The 25,000-nt window shown below is 46.7% G+C and overlaps 1 protein-coding gene across 3 annotated transcripts in view; it reads left to right on the plus strand.

Annotated features, from left to right (window-relative positions):
• LOC147456589 (Glycosyl hydrolase family 47 protein) overlaps positions 1–25,000 on the plus strand; it is a 141,321-nt gene that overhangs the window by 63,126 nt on the left and 53,195 nt on the right. For all 3 annotated transcript variants that reach the window (XM_086515019.1, XM_086515018.1, XM_086515017.1), the window contains 5 exons: positions 12,041–12,113; positions 12,324–12,433; positions 12,520–12,570; positions 13,808–13,896; positions 15,143–15,224. In XM_086515019.1, the coding sequence (XP_086371145.1) occupies positions 12,041–12,113; positions 12,324–12,433; positions 12,520–12,570; positions 13,808–13,896; positions 15,143–15,224 (405 nt within the window). The remainder of the gene's footprint in view (positions 1–12,040; positions 12,114–12,323; positions 12,434–12,519; positions 12,571–13,807; positions 13,897–15,142; positions 15,225–25,000) is intronic.

The following is a 25,000-nucleotide window of genomic DNA, read 5'->3' on the forward strand; positions in this document are numbered from 1 at the left end:
CAGCAAGAAGTGATGTACCACATAGTCGCCAACAACACCTGGTTGGCAACTACTACTCTACGAGCCAGCGAAAGTCGTGCTGAGCTCCAATGTAACAGCTTTCTCCTGATGGACAGGAGAAGAGGAGCAATCTGCTGCTCGGGGGACAAATCCAAACCAACCTGACAACCCAAGTACCGAACTGCAGTCCCTGGAGGTATCCACCTGAAACCCTCTCCTGGCATCCAATCTGGCACAGGAGCACTACCAACTGAGAAAGCCACTATCTTTCTCCAGTTGATCAGTGCGCCCGATGCACAGCAGAAGGTCTCCAAAGCCTGCCCACATTTGTGTAAATTGGCCTCCTGGCCCTCTAAGTACAAGGCTGAGTCGTCGGCAAACTCAGCGTCCAGAAGCTCATCTCCCCGTGTAGGGAGTGCTAAGCCCCTCAAACCAACCTGCTGTGACACCAAAAATCTGCTCATCGCCTCCGCATAGAACAGAAAGAGAAAGGGGGCAAGAGGACAACCCTGTCTGACCGATCGTGTGAGCATGAAGCGCTCACCTCTACCTCCTGCCAAAAGCACCTGACTGTGGGCCTGTCTGTACAAAGCTGACACCCCTCTGATCCAAGCCTCTGAGAAGCCCATCCTACGTAGCGTGCCCTCTAGAAAGTCCCAGTCAACTCTGTCGTATGCCTTCTCAAAATCGAGAAGAAGAATCACCAGGTCCTCCCCACGGAGCCGTGCAAGGGCAGAAGCCTCCCAAAAAGTGAAGATGTTGTCAAGGATACTGCGTTCCTTGACAAAACCTGTCTGAGTCCCATGTATAAGGCTCTCCAAGAGTGGCTGAATCCTCAAACTCAGAGCCTTGGCAAGAATTTTGTAGGCTGAGTTGAGAATGGTGATGGGACGCCACTGTCGAATCTCATCCAAGGAGCCACCCTCCTTTGGAATGAGGTAGATCAGGACCTCACTCATGCTATCCGGCATCACTCCTGTGTGCAGAATGTACTGAAAGGCACTACAAAGATCTGGGCCAAGCAGGTCCCAGTACTCCAAGAAGAAGCTGGGAGTCAGCCCATCCTCACCTGGACAGCTACCACGAGGGAGGGCCCTAAGAGCCGTGTGCAGCTCCTCAAGCTGAAGAGGCAACTCAAGCCTCTGCCGCATCTCCTCAGTCACAAGACAAGGCATCTGTGCCCAAACCTGCTCCTTGCATGCATCCTGTCTCTCTGACTCTGGCTCAGCCGACAGTAGCTCACGGTAAAAGTCAGTAGCAACTGCACGCATATCCTCTGGCTCGCAAACAACTGACCCATCGGGTCTCCTCAACTGATTGACCTTGGCATGCGAGTGCCGAGGTCCCACTGTCTCAAAAAAAACACCTGTCACTCTGTCACCCACCTGAGTCCACTGAGATGCATGCCGGTGGAAGGCAAACTCATGGCGCCTCTCCTCTGTGCAAGCAAGCTCCTGTCGAGCTTGCTGAAGCTGCTCCTCCAACCATGGACTGTCTGGATGCTGCTCCTGCATCCTCTGTAGTGAAGCAATGCCTCGTCTGAGACGCTGCTCCTCCTCTCTCGCTGCAGCCCGTCGAGCCAAAGACTCCTGGAGAAAGAAGTGGCTTAGCTGAGCTAGGCCTGAGGCCACTCTGTCTGCAGGTGGAGCCTGGCTGTCCATGCCCTCTGTCCATAGAGCCTCGACCCTCTCTCTGAGTGCTGAGTCCAACAAGACCCGCTCTGGGATGCGAAGCATCGTGCTCCCACTTCTCTGCCTGTCTGCCACTGTGAGGATCACTGGTGCATGGTCCGAGAAGGATGTCCCTGCCAGGATGCCCACTGATCCCCCCAAATCACTGAAGTGGTCACTAGTGTAGAAGCGATCTATGCTCGATAGATTCACTCCTCCCACTCGGCGGTCCGATCTAGAGAAGGTAAGACTCTCTGGAGGCCTCACAAAGCCAGAATGCTGCCATGTATCCGAGACCCTCAACGTCATACAAAAACTCTCCCAAGCTGCTAACTCGACTCCATGCACAATAGCATGGCTGCCTCCGATTCTGTCAGAAGGGTCCTCCAACATGTTGAAGTCCCCTCCTACACACCACTGGTCAACCTGTGGCAAAGACTCAACAATCTGTGACCAAAACTCTGCACGAGCACTCGCCACATTGGGCGCATAGATGTTCAGGAAACCCACAAGGCTACCCTGAACCTGCATAGTAATCCAATGAGCCCTGCCTGGTACAATAATCCCTCTGCCCACAATGGCCTGCTGTAATGAGTCCGCAATAGTCATACATACCCCACCCTGGATGCCTCCAGGTCCAAAAGCAGCTGACCAAAAGGTATCATAGCGTCCACGCAAAATCTGACCACATCGCCGAATGCGGCTCTCAGACAAATGGTGCTCCTGAAGCATAAGGAGATCAATCTCTCCTCCCACAAGGCATCGCTGAAGCTCCTGACGCAATCGGCCCCGTTGCCGCTGAAACTGGGGCCCACCTAGTCCCTGCACGTTCCACGAGACGATCCTCATGGGGAGCGAGAGAGAACAGATGCTGCCGCAGCAGCAAGACGAGCTATCTTCGAAGGAGGCTTGGATGGGGAGTAATCCGCATCCGAGCGTCCTCTAGATAGGCGAGACTGCAGTGAGTGCCTGGTCCAAGCCCAAGTAGAGCGAGCCGTGCGTAAAGCAACCTCCTCTGTCCAGGAGTCCTCATGAATGAATACATAGCAAGGCAAACACTGCGTATCAGCAAAAAAGTACACCACAATGTGTCTACTTCCTGCTGAATCTGGGGGTGTCACCGGAAACTTGGCCAGTGGCCACAAAGTCTGCAGCAGATCTGTAACGCCAAGTTCTCCCATGTGGTGAGAGAACTCGAGAACCTGTGTATGCAACCATTCCACCACTGAGTCGAGGGACCACTCTGTCTCAGTCCTGCCACAGAGGGGGAAGGAGAAACCAACTGCTGAGTCCAAGGCCTCTGTCCCCCTAGCGGCGAGGAACAAAGCGTAGACTCTGAAGCAGGCTGCCTCGTGGTCTGCTGCGGAATCGCCAAGAAAACGAGTAAACCCGTAATCGAAGAAATCCCAGCGGCGTCGGAGGTCAAAGCTCGTCAAACCACGAGGGATAGCTGCAAGAGGAGATGTCTGAATCTGCAGTGGGGGCCGCAAGAAGGGCTGACCCTCTCTCGCTAGGCGACTCGTGGCGAAGGCGCTGCCAAGAGATCTCCTGGCCGCCGGCAAGGGTCCAGTCTCCAGAGCCGGCTGTGGTACTGAAGCAAGAGGAGGGGGAGAAGGGGTTGGGGGGGGCGGGGGAGAGGAGAAGCGGGGTGGGGCGGCAGAGACATGGGGGGGGGCGAGGTGGGGAGTGAGCGGTAGCAGAGGGCGGGGGAGGGCATGAGGAGGAGGAGGGGAGATCGGAAGGCGGAGCGGCTGGCGAGGGTGAAGCGGAGGTGGAGGCTGGCGTAGGGGGCTCCTCTTGCTCAAGAGGACCAAAGCGGTTCCCCGTGGGAACCCACTGCTGCTGAGTAGGCACCTGGGGGCCACTCTGAGTGCCAGGCTGTCGCTGTGGCCCCTGGCGTCGACGGCCACGGGCCTGCTGCCAACCCTCCTCCGCTGGAGCCCCAAGCTCGGAGGGTGGCGCTGGATCTGTGCTCTGCGTCGCTGGCTGTGGCTGCGGCCCAGCCTTGGCAGGCTGGGGCTGAGGCTGCGGTGTGGGTCGTGGTCTCCTCCGTGGACAAGCCTTCGCTAGGTGGCCCATCTGTCTGCAAATGAAACACTGGTTCGGGAGACCCGAGTACTCCACACTCTGTCTAAACCAACCCCCACTCACCCGAGGCAGAAGGATGACCTTCGGGAGCGTGTGGGTATCTCTGACCAAAACTCGAATTGAAGGGATGCCAGCCGCCTTGGCAGCTACTGATGCTGCCGTACGAGGTGTCTCCAGGACAGTTTCGATGGCGGAGCCAATCCTGGAGAGAAGTGGAAGGTACTCCCTCCGTAAACCCGGAAAGCAGACTGAAATGGGGATGTCCGCCTCCTCTACTAGCACATCCGAAGACGGGTCAAAACCATGTCGCCACTGTCGAAAGTGGGCGCGTGCTGCTCGGATGGCCAATGGACTCATAGCTATGACCTTGGAGGCCATCTCGGAAGTCTCGAACTCAATCTGGTAGTACCCCCGTCCGAGAATCTGGACATCCAAGATCTTGCCCACCTCTGCGAGGAGGCGGGCCTGGAGAAGATCTCGCAGCTCTCCTCTGCTGGGACGAGTGCCGAGAACCTTGCAGATGACAGAAGTCGCCTTCAAGCGTTCTACCTCTGTGGCAAGGCTCGCTTGCTCTGCCGGCGTAAGAGCAAGTCGAATGGTGGGCTCAGCGGGGTCGGGCGGGGGGGCTTCAGGCGAGTCCCTCTGAGGTGGAGCTGGAGCCTCCATCTGTGTCTACTGTTGAGTCGAAGAAGCGGGCGATGAAGAAAATCTGCGAACGAGTACGCCAAGCACTTGTCCGAAGAGAAAGCGTTGCCGAGCCAGGTGCAGAAAACCTTCGGGAGCAAAGAGGACGGGGGGGGGGATGGGGGGACGGCGAGGGCGAAGTGGGCAGCCAGGAATGTGCGGGTGCACAAGCGGCAGCGAGCGGGGGGGTGGGGTGGGGATGGCAACGCGAGAGGAGGGCAGCGGGCAGCCTTTGGGGCAGCGCGAGAACAGGGGGGGGTAGCGGGCGGGCGGCAGCGCGCAGGGGCAGTGGGTTGGGGGGGGGGGGGGGGGGGGGGAGGTTAGCGCGCAGGGGCAGCGTGTGGGGGGGGGGAGAGGGTAGCGATGGCGCAGCAAGGGGGGGGCGAGCAGCAGTAGCGAGCGTTCTCCGCTAACTTCTTGCGATTAAATGTAATATGATAATTACTTTAAAAATGAGGCACAAGTGCAAACAAATACTTAGAGATCATAACATGAAAATCGTTACCTTCAAAGTTTCGACACTCGAAACGCAATTCAGTTCTCGAAAAGCAATTCCCGGAAGAGATCTCTACATAGAAAATTCTCTCTCTTCCAATCCTACACGCAAAAGAGGTGTGTTCTCGGGTTCCTTCTTGTAAATCAGCCCCGTCTAGGATGTTTATGGGCTGAAACAGAGAAAAAAACAGCAGCTTGTCGCAATGGAAACAGCTCCATAGGCACTTCTTTGCGAGGGAACTTGCGCATTGGTTCCTAGCGACATCGGGTACAATTGAGGCAGCCATGGACATCACTGGCAATGTCTTCTTTGTGGCTGAAATCTGCAACAGCATCTCCTCCTTGCGAAAACTGGTCCTTCCCTCTGAGAGAGGGCGTGTGATGCTTTTATAGCTCCTTGGCCACGGCAAAGATAGCAGAGCACTGCAGCCCGCGTAGAGATCGCGGCCGTTTTTTTTTTTGTTTTTTGTTTTTTTTTGGGTGCGCTGCTCCGCTGGAAAGCGAGAGAGAGAAAACGCTGGCTGATCTGTTGCCTTATTTATCACATTGCTGCCCACTTATTAAGTGGGCGGCCGGTGTGTTTTTAAAAATAGTCTGAATCTGCCCAAAACTCAATAAAACCTTTTAAGTTAAAAACAATGCTTTCACAGCACTTGCCAAGCGTTCGTGGATGCAATCACATGCACAATTGCAATGCAGACATAGACTTCCTCGAGGGAAAACAATTGCTTTCCCGAAAAGCAATCCCACTTTCTCATAAAGCATCTGTTTTTCTTCAAAGTTTCCTCTGAACCCATCTTCATTCAAGTGCTTGCTTTTTCTTGTGCACAATTCTAACATAGTTCGGAATTTCCTCCTGACTATGGATATCCCCTTTCCGATGCACCCGTCACCCACCTTGTGACGCATCAGGAATACCCATGGGCCATCACCTAGTCCTTTCCTACCGAACTTACGGTACAATCTCCTTCGCGATGCTCTATGTCACCCATCCTATGACGCATCAGAGATGTCCGTTCCCGGATGGTCGAATACTTCTTCTCGATGCTCCGTGTCACCAATCCGATGTGACGCATCAGAAGTACCCGTTCCTGGTGGCCTTCTAGATATTTCCTTTCATAGTGCTCCCGTCATTACTCTGAATGACGCACTAGGAATATTCTGTACTCGGATGTCTCTAGTGAGAAAAACCCTCTCAATTAAAATTCCAATAATTCATTTAGAATTATTGTTCCCGGTGTTCCAAGCGAGAAAACCCTCTCACTTGTAAATCCAAAAATTCATTTAGAATTATTTTTCTGTCAGATAAAGCCAATTTAGCAACATTCCAGTTGTTTCTGCTTCTGCTATTTCATCTATAATAAAGAATCATCTTTTTGCTATTTCATCTGTAATAAAGAATCATCTGTTCATGGCGCATGTGCATTGATTATCACGCCTTGAATAAAAATACCATCAAGAACAGGTTCCCCATACCGAGGATAGATGACATTCTTGATCGGCTTGAGGGAGCGTCATTGTTTACAAGGATAGACCTAAAGAGTGGGTACCGTCAGATACGCATTAGGCTAGAAGATGTCCATAAGACTGCGTTCAGGACAACATTTGGTCTCTATGAATGTTTCTTGTCATGCCATTTGGTCTCACAAATGCTCCTACAAGACAACATTTGGTCTCAATGAATGTTTCTTGTCATGCCATTTGGTCTCACAAATGCTCCTGCTGTTTAATAGAATGATGGACATAATTTTTAGACCACATAGAAACTTCGTGGGTACCTTCTTTGATGACATGATTGTTTACTCAAACTCCGAAGAGAAGCATAGGGATCACTTGACCATAGTTTTCAATGAGCTACACAAGAACAGGCTACTCATTAATGCGAAGAAGAGTGAAATTCTTTCTGGAAGAGATTCACGTCCTTGGGCACATTGTTTCAAAGGATTGGGTACGCATGGATCTCACCAAAGTGGAAGTAATTAGGTCATGGCCAGACTTGAAGTTTGTACATGAGATTCAAAGCTTTCTAGGCTTATGTTCCTACTATAGGAGATTCATCCGAAATTTTGCTGAGATTGCTTCTCCACTCCATGCACTGCAAGGGAAAGCAGTCACTTTACTTTCAAGTGGACAGCCAAGGAAATTTCAGCCTTCAAACACTTGAAAGAAAAGCCGACTTCAGATCTGGTAATCATTTTGCCAGATCTTATGAAACCTTTTGTGGTTCAGTGTAATGCATGCGGCCACAACCTTGGTGCAGTTCTAATGCAGAATGGCCGAATAGTCGCATATGAGAGCAGAATTCTTTTGAAAGCTGAAACGAACTTGCAAGTTTATGAGAAAGAATTGCTGGCAATAATTCATGCTCTCACTAGTTGGAAACACTATTTGCTAGGGGCTGATTTTGTTGTCCAAATAGATCATCAAACCTTGCGATATCTCCTTACACAAAACGAAGTTGTTTGAGAAACACATGCGATGGGTAAACATCTTGTCAATGTTCCATTTTCAGATTGTGCATGTGCAAGGGAAAAAGAACATGGTGGATGACGCGTTGTCACGAAAGCCCCAAATTCGAGTAGTGTCAATTCTGTACCATTGTGAACTAGACGAAATGAAGACACAATATGCTGAAGATTCAGATTTTGCAAGGATATGATCAGCTTGTTGATGGGCAACATCATGAGCACTATATGCTTAAGAATGACTTCTCATGATGCATGGAAAGTTATGCGTTACTAAACAGTTACAGCCAAAGATTTTGATGGAAAGTCATGCTCCACCCTATGTTGGGTATCGTGGAATTGATGCCACAGTGAAAGGGATTGAGGCATTCTTCTATTGGCCAGCTTTGCGTCAAGATGTTGACACATTTGTAGGATCATGCTTAGTTTGCCAAAAAGTCAAATTTGACAGGCAAAAGCAACCGGGATTGTTGTAGTCATTGCCGATCCTTGATAGGCCATGGGAAAGCATAGCGATGGACTTTATCTTTGATCTTCCAAGAACGCAAAGAGGCAATGATGGGATTTGAACTATCATTTGTAGGTTCAGTAAGCAAGCCCATTTCATTCTTGTTAGGAATAAGATAAGGGTTGCCAAGTGGGGAAGTAGAATTAATCCTTGCTCATACATAGGCTTCTCTGATACGAAGTGAGCTACTTGAAATAAATTCATAGCTCCAGCCCAAAATACAATCAGACCATCATGAGCTACGTGGGTCTCATGCTGGCGAATCAATTACTTGCATCTGCATAAAGCCAGAACACATGGTCAAGATATTCATGAGCAATATCTTTAAATATCACGGGATCCCGTATGACGAGTCTTTTTAGGAAGGCATTGTTTGAGAATATGTACACTACGCTAAAATTTCCATTTTCGTTTCATCCGCAAACTGATGGACAATCAGAAGAGGCAAATTCTACTCTCCTGGATTTGCTCAAATGTTATGTGTCAGAGCACAAGGCAACTTGGGAACACCATCTCCCATCGGTTGATTATGCTTACAATAACACTGTGCATACGTCAACAGGTAAGGCACCATTTGAGATAGTGGAAGGAGGTAAGAAAGTCCCGCCCATTTTGTAGACGAAGGACAAGATATTCGAGGCAGGCAAGTATGTGCAAGATATGGATGAAACATACAAGAAGATAAAGATTTCTCTTGAGAAGACTCATACTAAGCAAAAGAAGCTGTTGATCGTCGCCGTCGTGAACTGTATTTTCACTTGGTGATTGGGTGCTTTTACGCTAAGGAAAAGGAAAGGCAAGTCCTTTTCAGATTTCAGAAAAGATCAGTGATGTAGCTTACAAGTTGAAGGCACCAAAAGGCTGGAAAATACATAATGCTTTTCATGTCAGCCTTTTAAGACCCTTTGTTGGTGATGTGCTAGAGAATATGCTTAATGAGGAACAGCGTGAAGTGGAAGAATTAGATGAGATTCTTGTTCATGAACAGATATTGGCATATAAAGAAAGGAAGGTTAGAGGTAAGGTTGCGAGACGCTACCTGGTGAAGTTCAAAAACTATCCATCTGTGAATGCCAAACGGATGGAAGAGTCTGAATTGGTTAATTCACCTCAGCTATTGCAATTATATCTTGAAGCCTTTCAGATGGAACCCACAATGACTTGATGTAGCCTTTTTGGAGCAAGGTAAGAGCATGGTTAATGATGCTCAAGAGAGTAGTTAAGCAATTGTATCTACTCTTTCCATACAGAATTTAGCTAGAGAAGTTAGTGCTTGAGAGTACATTAGAAATCTTCTATGCTTGATATATGTGTAGTAGCCAAGTTGGTGGGATTGTTTAATTGTCCAACGCTACATTTCCGGAAGCATGTATATCTTGGATTCCTCATCATAGAATATATGTGATATTAGGAGATATCCGCATGTATTATTGGCATGCAAGCGATCTTAGTATTTCAAGGGTGGGGTGCGTCACCAGGAGGTGTATTTTTCCTCTTGTCTTCTCTAGATATGTATTACATAGTTTTCTTTATTTTATTTTTACTTGTTTTTCCTAGAACCCTTGAAAGGTGCAAGTAGACATTGTATGGCCAGTGTGAAATGGCTACGACCGAACAGGTTTTTCACATCGGGAGTCTAGGTCGGTGAGTCTGGGACTGGTCGGTCCAGTTAGCACTGAATTCTGATGAGTATTGAAGCCTGTGTGCGCCAAATAAAATCTGGCCACTCGGAAAGTCACTTATAAATTTATAAGTTGATGGGAACTAGAGAACTAACTCAAAAGGGGCAAACTGGACACATGGTGGCTCTCGGCGCCCAAGAGAGAGAGAGAGAGGGCTGATTTTTACTTCAGTGTGCAACTACAATGTGTGTGTGTGTGTGTGAGTAGTGGGTTGGAAAGCTTGCCTTCTCCTCTGTCTCATGTAGCGCGATGATTTGCTCTCGTGCATCTCTCTCTCCCCTTTGGCACATATGGTAATGTCCCACTAGTTGGGCTCCTCAGATGAACATGTATAGTTCTGGGGGTTTATGCGCGTTTGCCAAGACAAGAGCCTTCTGAACAGGAACCGGATTAGCTAACTGCTAATCCTCCACAGGTACGCATAGTTCCATCGCAAAAGATTGCGAGTTTGGAGAGTTTTCTCGCATGAAAACTCGTCCAATTCACAGGGGAATTGTCCCATTGCGTGTGGGAGCCCTTTGGACGCACGTAGGTGTGTTCGCTCTGCTAAAAACGATTCGAAACAGATAATTATAGCTTGTTGTTCTTTTCTGCAGGTTTAGGGTTTCTCACCTAAACTGCAAGGGAACACCAGGGGAGCTCCGTGAGAGCCTTGGGATGTGTGTACAGGGTTTTGGGCAGAAAAAGAGAGAATTATAGCACACTGAAATTCTGTTACAGCTCACCAAAAAGCTTCTAAATTGCGAGGGAATCCGACCTAGACAGGTGTTTTTGACCTATTGGGGTTCTGACGTCGTTATGTTGCCGAAATCAGGCCAGAAACCTGTGTTTTCAGCCCTCGCTAGGTTTGGACAGCTTTGTGAAAGTTTGGACTAAATGTTCGGATCGTCTACTTTCAATTGAATAAAGAAATACCGAAAGGGGCGCTAGTCTTTGGGGCCTACAGGGTGTCGGTCTCGTGTGCGTGGTGACATTCTTGTTGTTGGACGCAATCATGTTCTCTTTTCTTCTCAGTGCTCTGTGTAAAGTTAACATGTAATTGAAATAGTATCGCCCTCTATGCTGTACAGGCCGGTTATAGCACGGCCGATTACTCGTCTACCAGAAAATCCGATCCTTTCTTCTTGCGGTACCGATGGATTTCGACAAGAATTAGTCGACCTCTTCTGCCATGGCTAAGACCAGAGGAGGCAATACGGAAAATTCAAGCGACTTAGCAGAGAATGAGTACGGGCCACCCGGCCCACAAAGTATGAACTCATGGAGATGCAACGTCGACATCAGGTTGATGAGTGGGCAAAGCAGATGCTTTAGTTTGCCAAGGATCCCTAGTACGCAAAATTTTTGACCCAATGGCTGAAGTGCATACCTAGTGGTAGAAAGCCATGGAGCCACCAATCAAACTGGCAATCAAGAAACCTCCTACTCCGAGGATGTTCACTGAAGAAGAACTCCATGATGTGGTCCAGACTCAAATCAATCAGCTTCTGGACACGAAGAAGCCATTGAAGATTTGATGGTGAAGCAAAGCCCGTTGAAGAATCAAACTCCTCCGCTAAATGAGGAGACTCAATATCATGTTGTCTCCCTATGTTGCCTATTGTGAGAGGCACCTGTGTGACAGGATCTCCAAAGGATCATCCTACAGCTGAACTGGCCACTCTTGGGGCACCTCAAGTTGATCCTGAAATGCCTCTTATTGCTGATCCTTGTGCTCTTCCTGCCTGCCCAACTTCTTTGGATCACCTTGTCGATCCTGGTCTGCTAATCTCATATTAGGAGGTCTATTCTGGGGCTGCTCTGCCTCATCAAACCTCGCTCTCACGACCTTTTATCTGTAAACAAGATAGGTTGCCCCTGACCGTGTCCACCTGCTTGTCTCTTTCCCTGACCACTTTGCTTCTGTTGACTCTGATCCCTCTGATCACTATCATGTTGTCGCTTAGGTTCTAGCTGGTGGGCAAAACTCTACTGCGTCTGTTGTGGCTGAGAGGGCCGCTCCCTCCCATGACCAATATGTGTTTGTTGTCAACCTCAGGGCAATCCCTCACCAGATGAACCTTCACATGTCAGCTAAGGCATTGGTTTGGTCTACCCCTAGCCACAATCCTTTGTGAGTGTGGCACCCCTTTCCACTCAAAAGTAATAGTATCTGGAAACTGTGTGGAAGGGGTGACAACCACCTCAACAAATGGCACATATGTCTAAGTCTGCGTCAAACACATGAAACGTATGCCAACGATAGCCTATATGTGTGTGCGTGCTCTAGTATGGTAAGCATTTACTGTTGAATAACACTTAAGGTCTTAGATGGTAGCATACATGGTTCAAGGTGCCCTTCAATGCGGGATACATGTCTGCATTCATTTTTTCAATGGCATAAGATAATTGCAAAATTCATGTGTTTTTTGTTGCAATGGACTAAGCTTCAATGCTTTTGTTTAATAGGTGACATCTACAGCTGGCGGTGGAACTTTAACTCTAGAATTTGGAGTATTGAGCCGTTTAAGTAAGGACCCAGGTAAAATGTACTGGCATTTATCAGACATCTGGGGATTTAGCTTTTGATCAAGGCAAGAGGTCAGCTATTTGTCTAGTTTGGCAATATATTGAATGAAGTAGAAAATATGATAGGTCAATCTCTCAACTTGATAGCTAACGTTTTGACCATTTCTGTCGACTGTAACTTTTTCAATCAATAATGCACTTCTGGTTTGTGTGTTGTGTTCAGTGTTTGAAACGGTTGCTAGAAATGCTGTGAGAGGGCTGTGGGCACAGCGCTCCCAGCTTGGTCTGGTGGGTGCTCATATAAATGTCTTTTCTGGAGAATGGACACACAAGGTGTTTCCTGTTGTATCTGCTGCATAATTCAAAATGGACTTTATCTGTTATCAAACCTTACTTATACTATACTATGACTCAAATAGGATGCAGGTATCGGGACCAGCATAGATTCCTTTTACGAATATCTGTTGAAGGTCAAAATCTTTGACACTCCTGATGATACTTGAGAGTTCATACTTCTTTTTACATGCTTTATCATCCTAGCAGGTACTTAAGTAGACGAGTGTACTATATTCTTGGCAGGTAACCTATAATATGTGAGAGGAGTGTGGTAGAGTGGAATACCTTTGAAGAGGCCTTTTCATGAGCATTTCTTAAAAGATAACACAAGTAGGCTGGGCCATGTGAGACTCCTAACCCAATCTTTGAGTTCTCAGAGATGACACTTTGAGTTCTTTAGAGCTACCTGCACGTTAACTGCTGACATTTTGGCCAGCAGATTGATGTATCTGTTGTGATTGTGTCAGAAAGACAAAAGAGTTAGTAAAGTCAGTCGTGAATTTTTCTAATACAATCTACAGGGACTGACCTTTCTCTACTTGTTCCTTGGGCCATGGCAGCATTGAGGAGATCTTATAGGCCCTATAAGTAGAAATTAATGCTTTTTTCTGACCTCTCTCGTCAATAAACTTTCCTCATGATGCTTTCCCTGTATTGAGTCAACTTTTGCCTACAAGACGTGACAAATGATGTCTTTCTTGTTTTGATTGCCTTGTTCTCATTGTTTTCTTTTTTTTCTGGTGGGTGAGCCTTTGCTCTGATCCCTTTGTGTTTGGAGTCAGAAATTGACCAAGGGAACTTTATTTCCCTTTCTTTGGATCCGAGAATTGAGATGCCCCAGAATACACCAGGGAATCGAGGCTCCCTTAGATTGGGCGAAATGCCTTAGAATCGAGGGATTCATCTCTCTAGATTGATTTCTCGTCATCAAAGCAAGTAGACCAAGAGCTAGGCTTTTCTGATAGATTCTTGTAGACGTGTAGTTGATATGAGGATGGAGTTAAATCGTGCCTCACCATCTGCATTGAAAATGTAGGTGTCTGCACGTGTGCAGCACTGGTTGGTGGGTACATAGAATTTTGATTTCTGCGCACTTGATGTCTTGGCTATCTCCTTTTCTGCAGTGTATTCACAGCTCAGCAATTCGATTTTGATGTTCAAGTTCTTAAAGAGAAAGAAGAAATACTCTTATCAATGTGTCCCTCCTTATATTTCATGCTGGATTTATGGTAAAAGTAAAGTTGCTGAGGGCACTTGGCTGCAATGCTACTATCGTTTAGCTAGGTCCAGAAGTCAACTATTTCCTTTGTGTAATGTTTGAGTAGAATAGAAATCAGTCTTAAGCCCTGACTATTGGACTGTTTGGTACAGGCATACTTGTTGTTCGGTGATGAGGAGTATCTTTACATCTTTAATGAAGCTTATAAGGCTGTCATGCAGTACCTTTACAATGATCCATGGTAAGGCTCTACATTCTTGTAAGAGTATTACTGCAAGAAGAGTATAATTATTTATGATTCTGTTCACATTCCGCACTGTGTGGGTAATCTTAATTTCTTTGATTGTGCGTAAGTTTTCAAGTGTGTTCTACAAATCTGGCCATAAGAATCCTTTTTTTTTTCAAAAAGGAAGATTGATTATTGGCATTACCAAGCTTTGCGGTTAATGAAATTATCCAAATTTTCCTTATTATGTATCCCCCAGACAATTTTATCACATCTCATATGGTTGTATTTTTTTGGTATATTAGGTCATTTTGCCCTTTTGCAGACGTTAATATAACATTTCATTTCATTCTTTGACCCAAGTGATTTCCGATTTAAAGAGCTGTTGTTTGTACAGCACTTCACAGAGGATGCTTGATAAATTCCACTCGTTTTTATTATCTCTGAGGCATGGGTTTAATGTTGATTTCCTTCTTAATTCTACCCTCATGTAAGTCCATGGCCAGGTGGTCCTCATTTATTTGCATTTCATATGGCAAAAGTAAACCAGGTGAGTTACTTTGTTCACTCTCTAAGTATACTTGCTGATTCTCCTTGACCGAGTCAGAAATTATTTGTTTAATGTGCAAAGCTGGCCCTTTCTGTTCGTTGATGAGAAAATGACATGGATCATGTGTCATTCACATACATAAGATGGGAAAAATTCCTTAAAACTCCACTTTATTGGCATCTATCTGTTCCCCCTCCCATCCTCAAGCTTGAAAGATTCCCAAGTTCCTGACAAACTCCATCAAAGTTTCCCTTATTATTTTAGTCCTGAGAGTTTTGGCTCCTCTCAAGGTTTGATTTTTTACCAGACCAAAAAGTTCTAGCTGGTGAGAGGTTGACTCTTCAAGTTTTTTTTTTGGCATTTCTAGACGTTGACCTTTCATACCACTTTTATCCATCTTTGAAGTGATTGAGAAATTCAACATTGAACCTTTAGTTATCAAAAGTCATGGGTAACTTTACCTCCATGTATTTCGTTATTTTGAAGAGAGCTATCCGTTTACTAGCAGGACATTTCCGTTCATTTGCTAATTATCCCTTTGCCAACATGACACTTCCATTTCTCCCCTTCTATGAGCACTCGTTCCTCTCAGTGGCTCTAAATTTTAATGAGACTGGTCATCAGTCTTGTGGATATGGATGTAACTTGCACTTAAATTGCACGTCAATGCAGGTTTTTATTTTGTGTGTTTGCCCATGTTTGCTACGTCAGGTACTTGGAGGTCAACATGAACTCTGCAGTGGTTGTCTGGCCCTTATTTAACAGTTTGCAAGCCTTCTGGCCCGGTTTGCAGGTAATCTCTTTTTGTTCTTTAGTGTGATGTTAAGAATCTCTTTTCTTCTGTTTCAGTGAGCATGTGATAGCTCTACATGCATGTACTTAGCATTCTTCAGGGGTCAAGTGAGAAGATCGAGATGAGTAAACATAGGTTCAGAGTGTGCGCTTGCAATTAGCTGCTCAAACTGTCACATGGCCCAAGTTTGCAATAAGCTGGGAAGCTTCATGACTATCTATGGGTCCAGCCTTTGAAGCACACTAGTCCTTGTTTATATTACCAACTAAACCTAACTTAATGCTGCAAAAGGTTTCTAAATTGTGGGTTGGACCGTTGCAGTACAACCGTCTATTGCCTAACCTATAGGTCATATCGCATATAAGAACTTTTTCCGTCTGACAAGAAACATTATATCTACCTCCTATAATGTCATGAATATTGCTAGAAAGCTGCTGCTTGGCTCAGAACTAGGCTTGCTTTGACGAGACATATGGCTATTTTTCCTTTATCGCACCATTAGCAAAGACACACGACAATGCCCTTGAAACTTTGAACAAGAAGAAAAGTCCAAGGAAAGTTATATTATCAAAAGAGCATTGTTGATAGGGTCCTAGGGAGAATAGAGAGGGCAAGCAAAATGGGACAAAACCCTAATCTTTGACACCTCATTTTACTTCAGATCTCACATGCTACGTGCATACCTAAGATTCACCTGGTACAAATGCTTGAAGCAACATTCACGATTTCACTGTGCAAAGACAATGACAATGCACAATAAAATTGTGAATGTTGCTCTGCAAGTATTGAAGTTTTTGAGAGTGTTAAGGCAGGATGGCCTGGTAGCTTACGAGAGCCGTCTTCTCCTGAAGTCCAAGAGTGTTGCACAGATCTATGGAATGAGCTCTTAATGGTGATACATGCTATGAGTTCATCGAAACCTTCTTTGCTTGGTGCAAACTGTGCAGTGCACAAGCATCATTAGAGTTTGCGTTATTTTTTGTCTTAACGAACAGGTGACATGGGCAGATCTCCGGAGTCATGACAGAAACTCAGTACGCTGAACTTTGTGTTGATGTATGCTCATGTGTGTGTGTGTCTGGTGTGTGTGGTGTTGGGGAGCATATGTTAGTACCTAGTTCTACACCCACTAGTGGGCACTGACGACGTTAGTGGGGATGTCGTGGTATTTAGTCAATACTATGCATGATGGAGCTGATGGTTATATTATCTTGTGGGTGGCTACCATGGGTCTATACCTTGCACTTTCCTTCAAGGGTGAATCTGGACTTATCCTGGATTCATCTATGTATATAGATTTGTTATCATAGTTTCATTTCCTGATTGACTATGTTCAGGGCAAGAAAAGCATGGTTGCAGATGCACTATCTTGCAAGCCGTAGTTATCAGTGGTCACGGCCATATTCTATCGTGAAATTTGATGATATGAGAAAGCAATATGCTTCAAATCAAGACTATGATGTTATTTTTGGCAGATTGCAGAATGGGGAGTCAATATCAGGTGTTAGACAACGGAGGTCGTGGATATAGAGATCCTCTCGAGTTGGCCGAGAAGATCCAGAGACAAGCAGGCATGCCAAGGCAAGGGGCGTTGGAAAGGCCCAAGGCCTAGCTTGGGGGAAGATCTCCGCCGGGGGGGTGGGGGTGGGGTGGTGTGTGTGTGTGTGTGTCCGATGGGCCAAGTCGAGAGGAGTCCATGGTAACAAGGCCTAGGATAAAATCTCAAGGGAGGTCAAAAGGTTTGGTGGAGACTAATAAGCATGCCAATGATTGAGTTTTGAAGAGAGGAAGATGTCACAAAGTGATGATGTGGTGTGCCCAACTGGAAGAGAAATGGCCGGGTGGACAAGAGGAACTGAGACTTGAAAAATTGAACTCAGAAAGTGTGGCGGAGGGGCCTAAACTGAAAGGGTTAGGGTTTTTAAATAAACCTAACCCTACCCCACTTACAAAGCACCGGTCGAGGGTCCTAAAACCCTAAAAATCAAAAGCTTGAACTCTGGGCTGCACTTTTGCAAATGGTGGTGACATGCTGACGTGGAAGGCTGTACGGAATTCCACGATTTCTGCTAACAATGATGATGTGGCAGGCTGTACAGATTTTCAAAAAATGCACCGGCAGCTTTTTGCGTAGTTTACGTGGAGCTTTTGACTCTTGAGAGCAAATGCTTTTGGGTGATGCTGCTTTTGATCTGATGCTTTTGGGGCTCTGCTTTTGGGCATCCCTTGTAAGTTTAAAAGAGCCAAGAGGGCCACTCTTCCGGAGAGCATTTGGACGCAGAGTCTCAGAGAGAATTGGATCCTCGGGAGTTGTACTTTGTGAGCATAATAATAAAGAAATACCAAAAGGGGCACCAGTCTTAGGGACCAATGCATCTTGGCTTGGAACTCTGCCGTGCCGTGTCGACTCTCCTTCTCTCTCTCTCTCTCTCTCTCTCTCTAAGTTTAGTGATTTTGCAGTTTTTGTTCGTATGTTGCTATTGATTTCTTGCTTGAAGTGTCCAAGTCTGTAACAGTGGTATGACAACTCAAAACAATTTTTCTTCTATAAAGGATCCGATCCTTTCAGTAGCACACATGGGTTCTTGCGGAGAATCCGACAGAGACAAAACCCCTATGATTGTTGGTCACCTTGAGTACAAATGTAAACTGCAGGCTGACACGTGTGAAAAGATTGATGAATTACTCCCAGGACCCGAAATATGTGAAGCATTTGAAGAATTGATGAGATTCACTCGAAATCGCGAGAGACCGTGGATTCTCGTCTCAAGTCGGTAAGAAAGTTGAAAGAAAAGTCGAGTGTAGAAAGGTAAAAACTGTACTTGCAGAAAGAGTTGGATAGAGCTCCTGAAAAGAAGACGAAACAAGTAAGAAAAGGCTTAAATCACTCCCCGATTATTTGGGTTGGAAGTCTATTTTCAAGGTGGTAAGCAAATCCAAGAAGTGTGTTCATTTTGAGGATGACTGAAATTTTTCTTCGTCTTCAAAGAGTTTCGATAGCTTGTCGTCCTCTAGTTCTAGAGAGGATTAGAAAAGGGGAAAGAAGCAGAAAAAACCAGAAAAGCATATTTTTGAAAAAGTCTAGAAGGCATGGGAGGCCATCTAGGTGTTCAGAGGAGGAGAGCTTGCCCTCTTCAGCGGAGCAGTCGGGTTTGGCACATTTCAGGCTATTAGGACACCCATTGAGCCCTTGAGTTTATAGAGCAGTTTGACGTCACCTTCTCGAGAGGTCGGTTCTCGGAATGCTCCAAGGTGCGAAGGGCGGATTGACTTATCCTACGGACAGGCCAATGCCCACCTCAAGAGGGCAATAGCCTTTGAGTGAAGAGAAAGGACCAAGGGAGCGAGATGAAAGTTCATTATAGGATTCCGAAGAAGAGAATTAGTTGATAGTGCATTTGAGGGTTCCAACGAACCAAGGGAACCAAATGCAAGTTCATCAGAGGATTTTGGAGAAGAAAGGCAATCCGATGATAGTGCATCTGAGGGTTCTGATGAACCAAGGGAACCAAATGCAAGTTCATCAGAGAATTCCGATGATGTAGATCGAGGTGCTAGTGGACAGGGGAGACCAACAGACTACCAACTGGGCACAAGAAAAGAACAGAAAGGTAAGCTAGGTCCATCGAATAATTTGGTCAAGGGTGCCCTTGATGCAAAGTGGATGGAGGAGGAGAATGTCACGTGCACATCGAACCCTATGTGCATGTGGACAAGCTGTAACTCCTACTTCTAGAGTTTAGGTCAGCCTAGGAAGTGTTCTGGCACCCTTGTGAGCGTGTATGCAAGACGTGCATGTCTAGGCACTCTAGTGTAGCTGCATACCCTTTATTTCACAAAAGCACGACCCAAGTCTACTAGGCCTAGGCATTGGAAAGTGTTCCCATTAGTGCCAAGTCTAAGCATAGTCTGCATGTGAACAACCTCTTATTAATATTTCTCCAGATTATTAGTAAGTGACATTTTGCAAGATTGTGGAGGCTAAATAAGCACTGTTCGACCCAACCTTATGTTGCTATATAAGCAAACCTATGGGGTCACTTCGGGGCAAGAAGAGGAAGCACAAGTTACCATCCTCAAGTACCAGCAGTACCAGCAGCACCTCAGCCAGCAGTCCAGCGTTTTTCAAGCCTCTTCTTTAGCATTTTCAGTACCTCAACTCCAGCGTTTTTCAGATCCTCAGCCATCAGCCTTGCATTTTCAGCAGCCATCTTCTTGGCTGCCCATTGCTTGGCAGCAGTATTGCAGTCCATCAGTACCTACAACCAGCGTTTTTCAATCAGCATTCCAGCTTTTTCAGCAGTCCATCATCAGCGTTTTCAGCCGCCAAGCATCAGCGTTTCCAGCATTCCGGACTTCAGCTCTATCGTCAGCAAGTTGCAGTTTCTAGCAGAGATCATTAGCGTTTTCCGATTTCCGATTTCAGCCTTTAGCCTCGCAATACCAAGCATTTACAGCCAGTCCCATCAGCATCCCAACATCTAGTACCATTGTACCAGCATTTGTGCTATTTAAATCAAAAACCTCTCTAGCGATAGAGAGGGGGGCCCTTGGAGGCGGTTTGGGACCCCATTTGGTGTCAGTCTTCTCTCTCTCTCTCTCTCTCTCTCTCTCTCTCTCTCTCTCTCTCTCTCTCTCTTTACCATGCTTTCGTTTAGGGTTCGCTGCTGTATTTTAGGGTTCGCGACCTGTTTTTAGGGCTCGCGACCTGTTTTTAGGGCTCGCGACCTGTATTTTAGGGTTCGCGACTTTTTTTTTGTTTTTTGTTTTTTTGTTTTTTTTGGGGGGGGGTTGTTGGACAGATCTGCGTTTTAGGGTTTGTTGCATTTTCTGCACTTTAGAAACATCAATCCTCTCTTCTCTCTCTCTCTCTCTCTCTCTCTCTCTCTCTCATGTCATCCCCAACCTCACCTATGGCAACAAGCAAACTCAAATATATGCTTCACTCCAAACGAATTTCCATCATTGAATTGGAAATGAAAGCATGGAGAAAAGAGATGGAAGATTGGAGGAACGCGAAGACCGTTTTCCTCCGAGAAAATGAAGAAAAGGAGAAGAGGTGGAAGGACGAGAAGGATCATCTTCTCAACAAGATCGCCACGTTGGAGAATAGCATTTTGGACCTCCACAAAGAAGTGTTGGAAACACGGTCAAAAAATGGGCTTGAAGAGGGGGAATTTCAGCCCTCTTTGAGGGAAGAAATTGACAACATCAATGAGGAGAAGAAGTCATGGGCCGCGGTCATATCCGAAACGCAAAAGAAAGTAGAGGAGGCCGAAAAATGGATTGAGGTTGCCAAGAAAGGGAAAGGTAAGGAAGCTCCTTGTACACCCACTCTTATCAACATGACCCTCGAAGAGGAACAAAGGAGGGTGCGGGCTCTACATGTGAGGGTAACCGGCCTCAAGGACATAAACAATGTGGAAAAAGAGGTCACAAGCCTCACATCAATGATGGGGGTGGAGAAGCCTTCACACACAAAGGCATGGAGAGTGGGCAAGAAGAGTGAGGGCCCCGGAGAATCTTCAAAGGAAAGAGCTCTCATACTACGCTTCCCTTCATTGGAAGAGAAGAAGGAATTCTTGAGGAAGAGACCTACTCTCAAGAAGACAGGTATTTTCTTAGGCGATTTCACCTCACTCTCTCACAACTTGTGCATATGAGAGAAGTAATGCCCGAGATTCAAGCGGCAAGGGAGAAGGGGAAGATGGCCTTTTACAGAGATGGTCGGGTGGTGATTGTAGAGCGGCGCTCTACATGACGGTGCGAGACCTATGGGACCACATTGAGGATGGCGACTTGGAATTGTAATGGGTCTATGAGGTTGGATGTTGGTGCCTTTGAGGACAGTTTCAGAGACAAGGACATTGTTTTCTTTTCAGAGACTCACCAGGCCCCTGGCCAACTGTTGCCACATGTGGTGGGATACAAATGGGAGACAGCCCACAGAACAGTCACGAGATCTGAGCATGGGAGTAGAGGTTCAGGAGGAGTAGCGGTGTTGTTTAGGGAGGAGCTACAGCCACTACTACATATTGTACGGAGAGATGATCAGGCTAGATACATGTGGGTGAGGCTGAGAGCTGACACAGGTCGATTTCTATATATTGCTATATGTTACTTCCCCCCCAGTACGTCAGTATATGCTGTATCCAGAGGGCAGTCGCCTTTCTCAATTCTAGATGATGATATATGGGAGTTTTCTAGGGATGGTGATATCATCCTCCTAGGAGACTTCAATGCTCGAACGGGCAACTGTCAGACAGTCTTCTACGACACTTCAGATGAGATGCTTAGAGAGTTGGATGTGGGTGAGCTGGGGTTTGACAGATGCTCACATGACAGAGAGCAGACTGAGTATGGGAGATACCTCACGGAGATGACGACTACACATGGGCTAGCCATACTTAATGGCTTACAGCGGTTTCCTGGAGCAGCAGGCTTCACATGCTTTCCACACAGACATGGGGCCAGTACAGTGGACTATGTTATGACACAGCCGAGCTTTATTCCTTGTATTCAGGATTTCACAGTGGGAGCCAGACCAGTGGGCGTAGCAGTGGATCATGCTCTCTTGACACTGTCCGTATCTTTTCAGTTTAGTACAGCCCAGAAATCAGGAGGCAGGTCACACACCCGTTATACATTTACACCAGAGACTGACTCGGTTTATACAGAGGCGATCTGGGATCGTCTATGCACAGTTGCTCCAGGCCTCTCAGTAGAGGAGTGCACTACTTTACTGACTGAGACACTACATGATGCAGCATCAGAGGCATACCCACACACTCAACCGGATCGGAGGCGACATTCTGGGAGCATGCCCCAGAATAGTTGGTATGATGAGGAGTGTAGAGAGATGAGAGCCCAGCTTCAGAGGGATCTTCATTTAGGAGTCATCACCTACAGACAGTCGCGGATTGCTTTCCGGCGCCTTGTGCGAAAGAAGAAACGAGCTTACCTGGCCCAGATGGAGCGAGACTTGTATCAGTTGTTCTTGAGTAGAGACTCAGGCGAGGCATGGCGACTCTTCCATGAGCACTCCCCTCCCCCAGTGATTACGTCTCCTGATGTGTGGGGCCAGTATGCGACATCGTTATATACGGTTCCTGGGCAGGATCCCCTTCCAGATCCTACAGAGCCATGTCCACCTACGAGCACCTTCTTTACCACTGAGATGGTAAAGAGAGCCATTGACAGGATGAGGACCAGGAGGGCTTACGATCATGACGGTCTAGTAGCGGAGCACTTTATACATGCTAGGGATATGCTGATGGAGGTTCTTGCAGTGTTGTTCAATCGTGCCATGTGTGAGGGATTACCTGAGACTTGGAGGTTGTCTACTATTGTACCTGTATTCAAGGCAGGTGATCCTACAGAGCCTGGAAATTACCGCACTATTATGGTTGGACACACACTGGCACGATTGTATGCATCCATTATTGAGCAGCAGTTGAGTAACTGGGCAGAGGGTGAGGGTGTACGGGCAAAGGGACAGGCAGGTTTCAGGAGGGGTTTCTCCACTCTTGACCATATTCTGACACTCAGAGCTATCATTGAGGAGGGCAGGTCACATGGGAGAGGGATTTATTGTAGCTTTGTGGATTTCCGCAAAGCATTTGACATGGTACCGAGAGCTCGACTGATGCGCAGACTGCAGGAGATGGGGGTGCCCACAGTGTTGATTTGGGGGATTATGGCTTTATACAGATCAGTGATGGGACATGTACACCCCAGAGGGGATATCTGACTTAGTTCACTCCACTATCGGGGTGAAACAGGGTTGCCCATTGTCTCCTACTCTATTTGGTATGTATGTTGATGAGGTGTCTGATTACATTGACAGAGAGGGTGATAGAGGTGCCCAGCTGGCAGGGACGTGGATCCCATTGTTGTTATATGCTGATGATATTGTCTTGATCTCTGACTCACCAGAGGGTATGCAGCGACAGTTGGATGCATTACACAGTTTTGCAGAGGATAGTGGATTGTCTGTAAACCTTGGTAAAACCAAGGTCATGGTGTTTAACACCACACCGCAGTGGATCAGGAGATCGGCACCGACCTTCACGTATGGTCAAGAGATTGTGGAGTATACAGATGCATACACTTACCTTGGATAGTCTTCACTGGGCCGAGGTTTTCTTTGGGGAGAGCAGCAGAGACTAGACTGACCAGAGCTTATGCGGCCTTGGGAGGCTTGGAGAGGATGTGTTCGCAGGTTCAGTTCCAGGAACCTCGGACAAAGTTATGGCTCTTTGATACTTTAGTAGCCTCAGCTATGATGTATGGGGTACAGGTATGGGGACCTTCTGTAGGCCAGGATGGTTGGAGACGTATGGAGAGGCCCTTGTATCTATGATCTCCCGATTGATTAGAGCCAAGGCCTCCGTACCTCACGCGATCATTCGAGCAGAGCTAGCTGCCCCCCCCATGGAGATTGAGGCGCTTACCAGATCAGTGTCCTTTGTGCACAGCCTGTGGGATACTACTAGAGACAGATATGCTAGACTGGCCCTTGAGTCTTCAGACAGTTAGCTCTACAGGGGACACTTCATGCTGGTATGCACAAATGACTTCATGGTTTCAGACGCATGGGCTTCACCATGGACAGGTCGCCCCCTTTCCAGTATTCTCTTCAGGCACCCTCGCTCTCTTCACTTACACGGGTGGAGATCACTAGACTCATTCGTCAGGACCTGATCCAGCTCGACACCAGGAGGACATGTGATAGAGCCGCCTCAGGAGTTGAGCACGAAGATGGCTTTCTATAGAGAGGCATCTTCTCCACCTCACAGGAGATGGGTTTGTGATTCGACCCAGCTACATGGACACACATATGTCTCATGGTTTGCGTTGTGCCATTGGTCAGATACGCACATCCTCACATCAGCTCGAGATTGAGACTGGTAGATTCAGAGGGATACCAGCAGACAGCAGGATATGCCGATTATGCCAGAGAGAGCCAGAGACAGAGTTGCACTACATATGTCATTGCACAGTGTTCTATGAGATACGGGGGCGTTTCCACTGCTTATTCAGAGAGGGTTTTGGTCCTCTATCTAGGGTCATGAGTTATGAGGATCAGAGATGTCTTGGACTATATCTACTTGAGTTACACAGGTAAGAGACACTTTACTGGGGAGAGCTAGAGAGAGGCAGTCCCAGAGACACATTACAGATTTCTTTTCACTAGAATATGGGACAGCCAGAGGAGCAGCCACCAATGCAGAGCTCGTCCCACACTCATTCGACCACTACTGGCACTCTCATCGACCGAGCATTGGAGCTACAGAGATACAGACGACCGCGACTGAGGAGAGGAGCTACACAGCATCGACGGAGACTACAACAGAAGATTCGAGCCATACTCTCTCGACATCCAGAGTGCAGATGAGGATGGATCCTCACCATTTCTTCCATCTTTGTTTCACACACTGTTACATCCAGTTTACCGGGGTACCTATTGTATCAGTTGCTACAACCCACGTAGTTTTAGATTGTAGTAGTAGTAGTAGTATTTTGTTCCACTTCTAGTTCTTTTCTAGTTCTTTTGTACCCAGACATGGTATTAGATTCAATATTTTGTAACTGATTGTCTCATAGGTCATTTGGCCTTTTGAAGACGTTAATATAACATTTCATTTCATTTCTCTCTCTCTCTCTCTCTCTCTCTCTCTCTCTCTCTCTCTCTCTCTCTCTCTCTCTCTCTCCGCCGTAAAAAGCGGGAATGGGAGGAGCAGCAGTACTGGGACTTATATCACTTGCTCATGAGC

The sequence above is a fragment of the Adiantum capillus-veneris genome, chromosome 6, assembly GCF_014529385.1.
Source record: "Adiantum capillus-veneris isolate H3 chromosome 6, ASM1452938v2, whole genome shotgun sequence".
Classification (NCBI taxonomy): Eukaryota; Viridiplantae; Streptophyta; class Polypodiopsida; order Polypodiales; family Pteridaceae; genus Adiantum; species Adiantum capillus-veneris.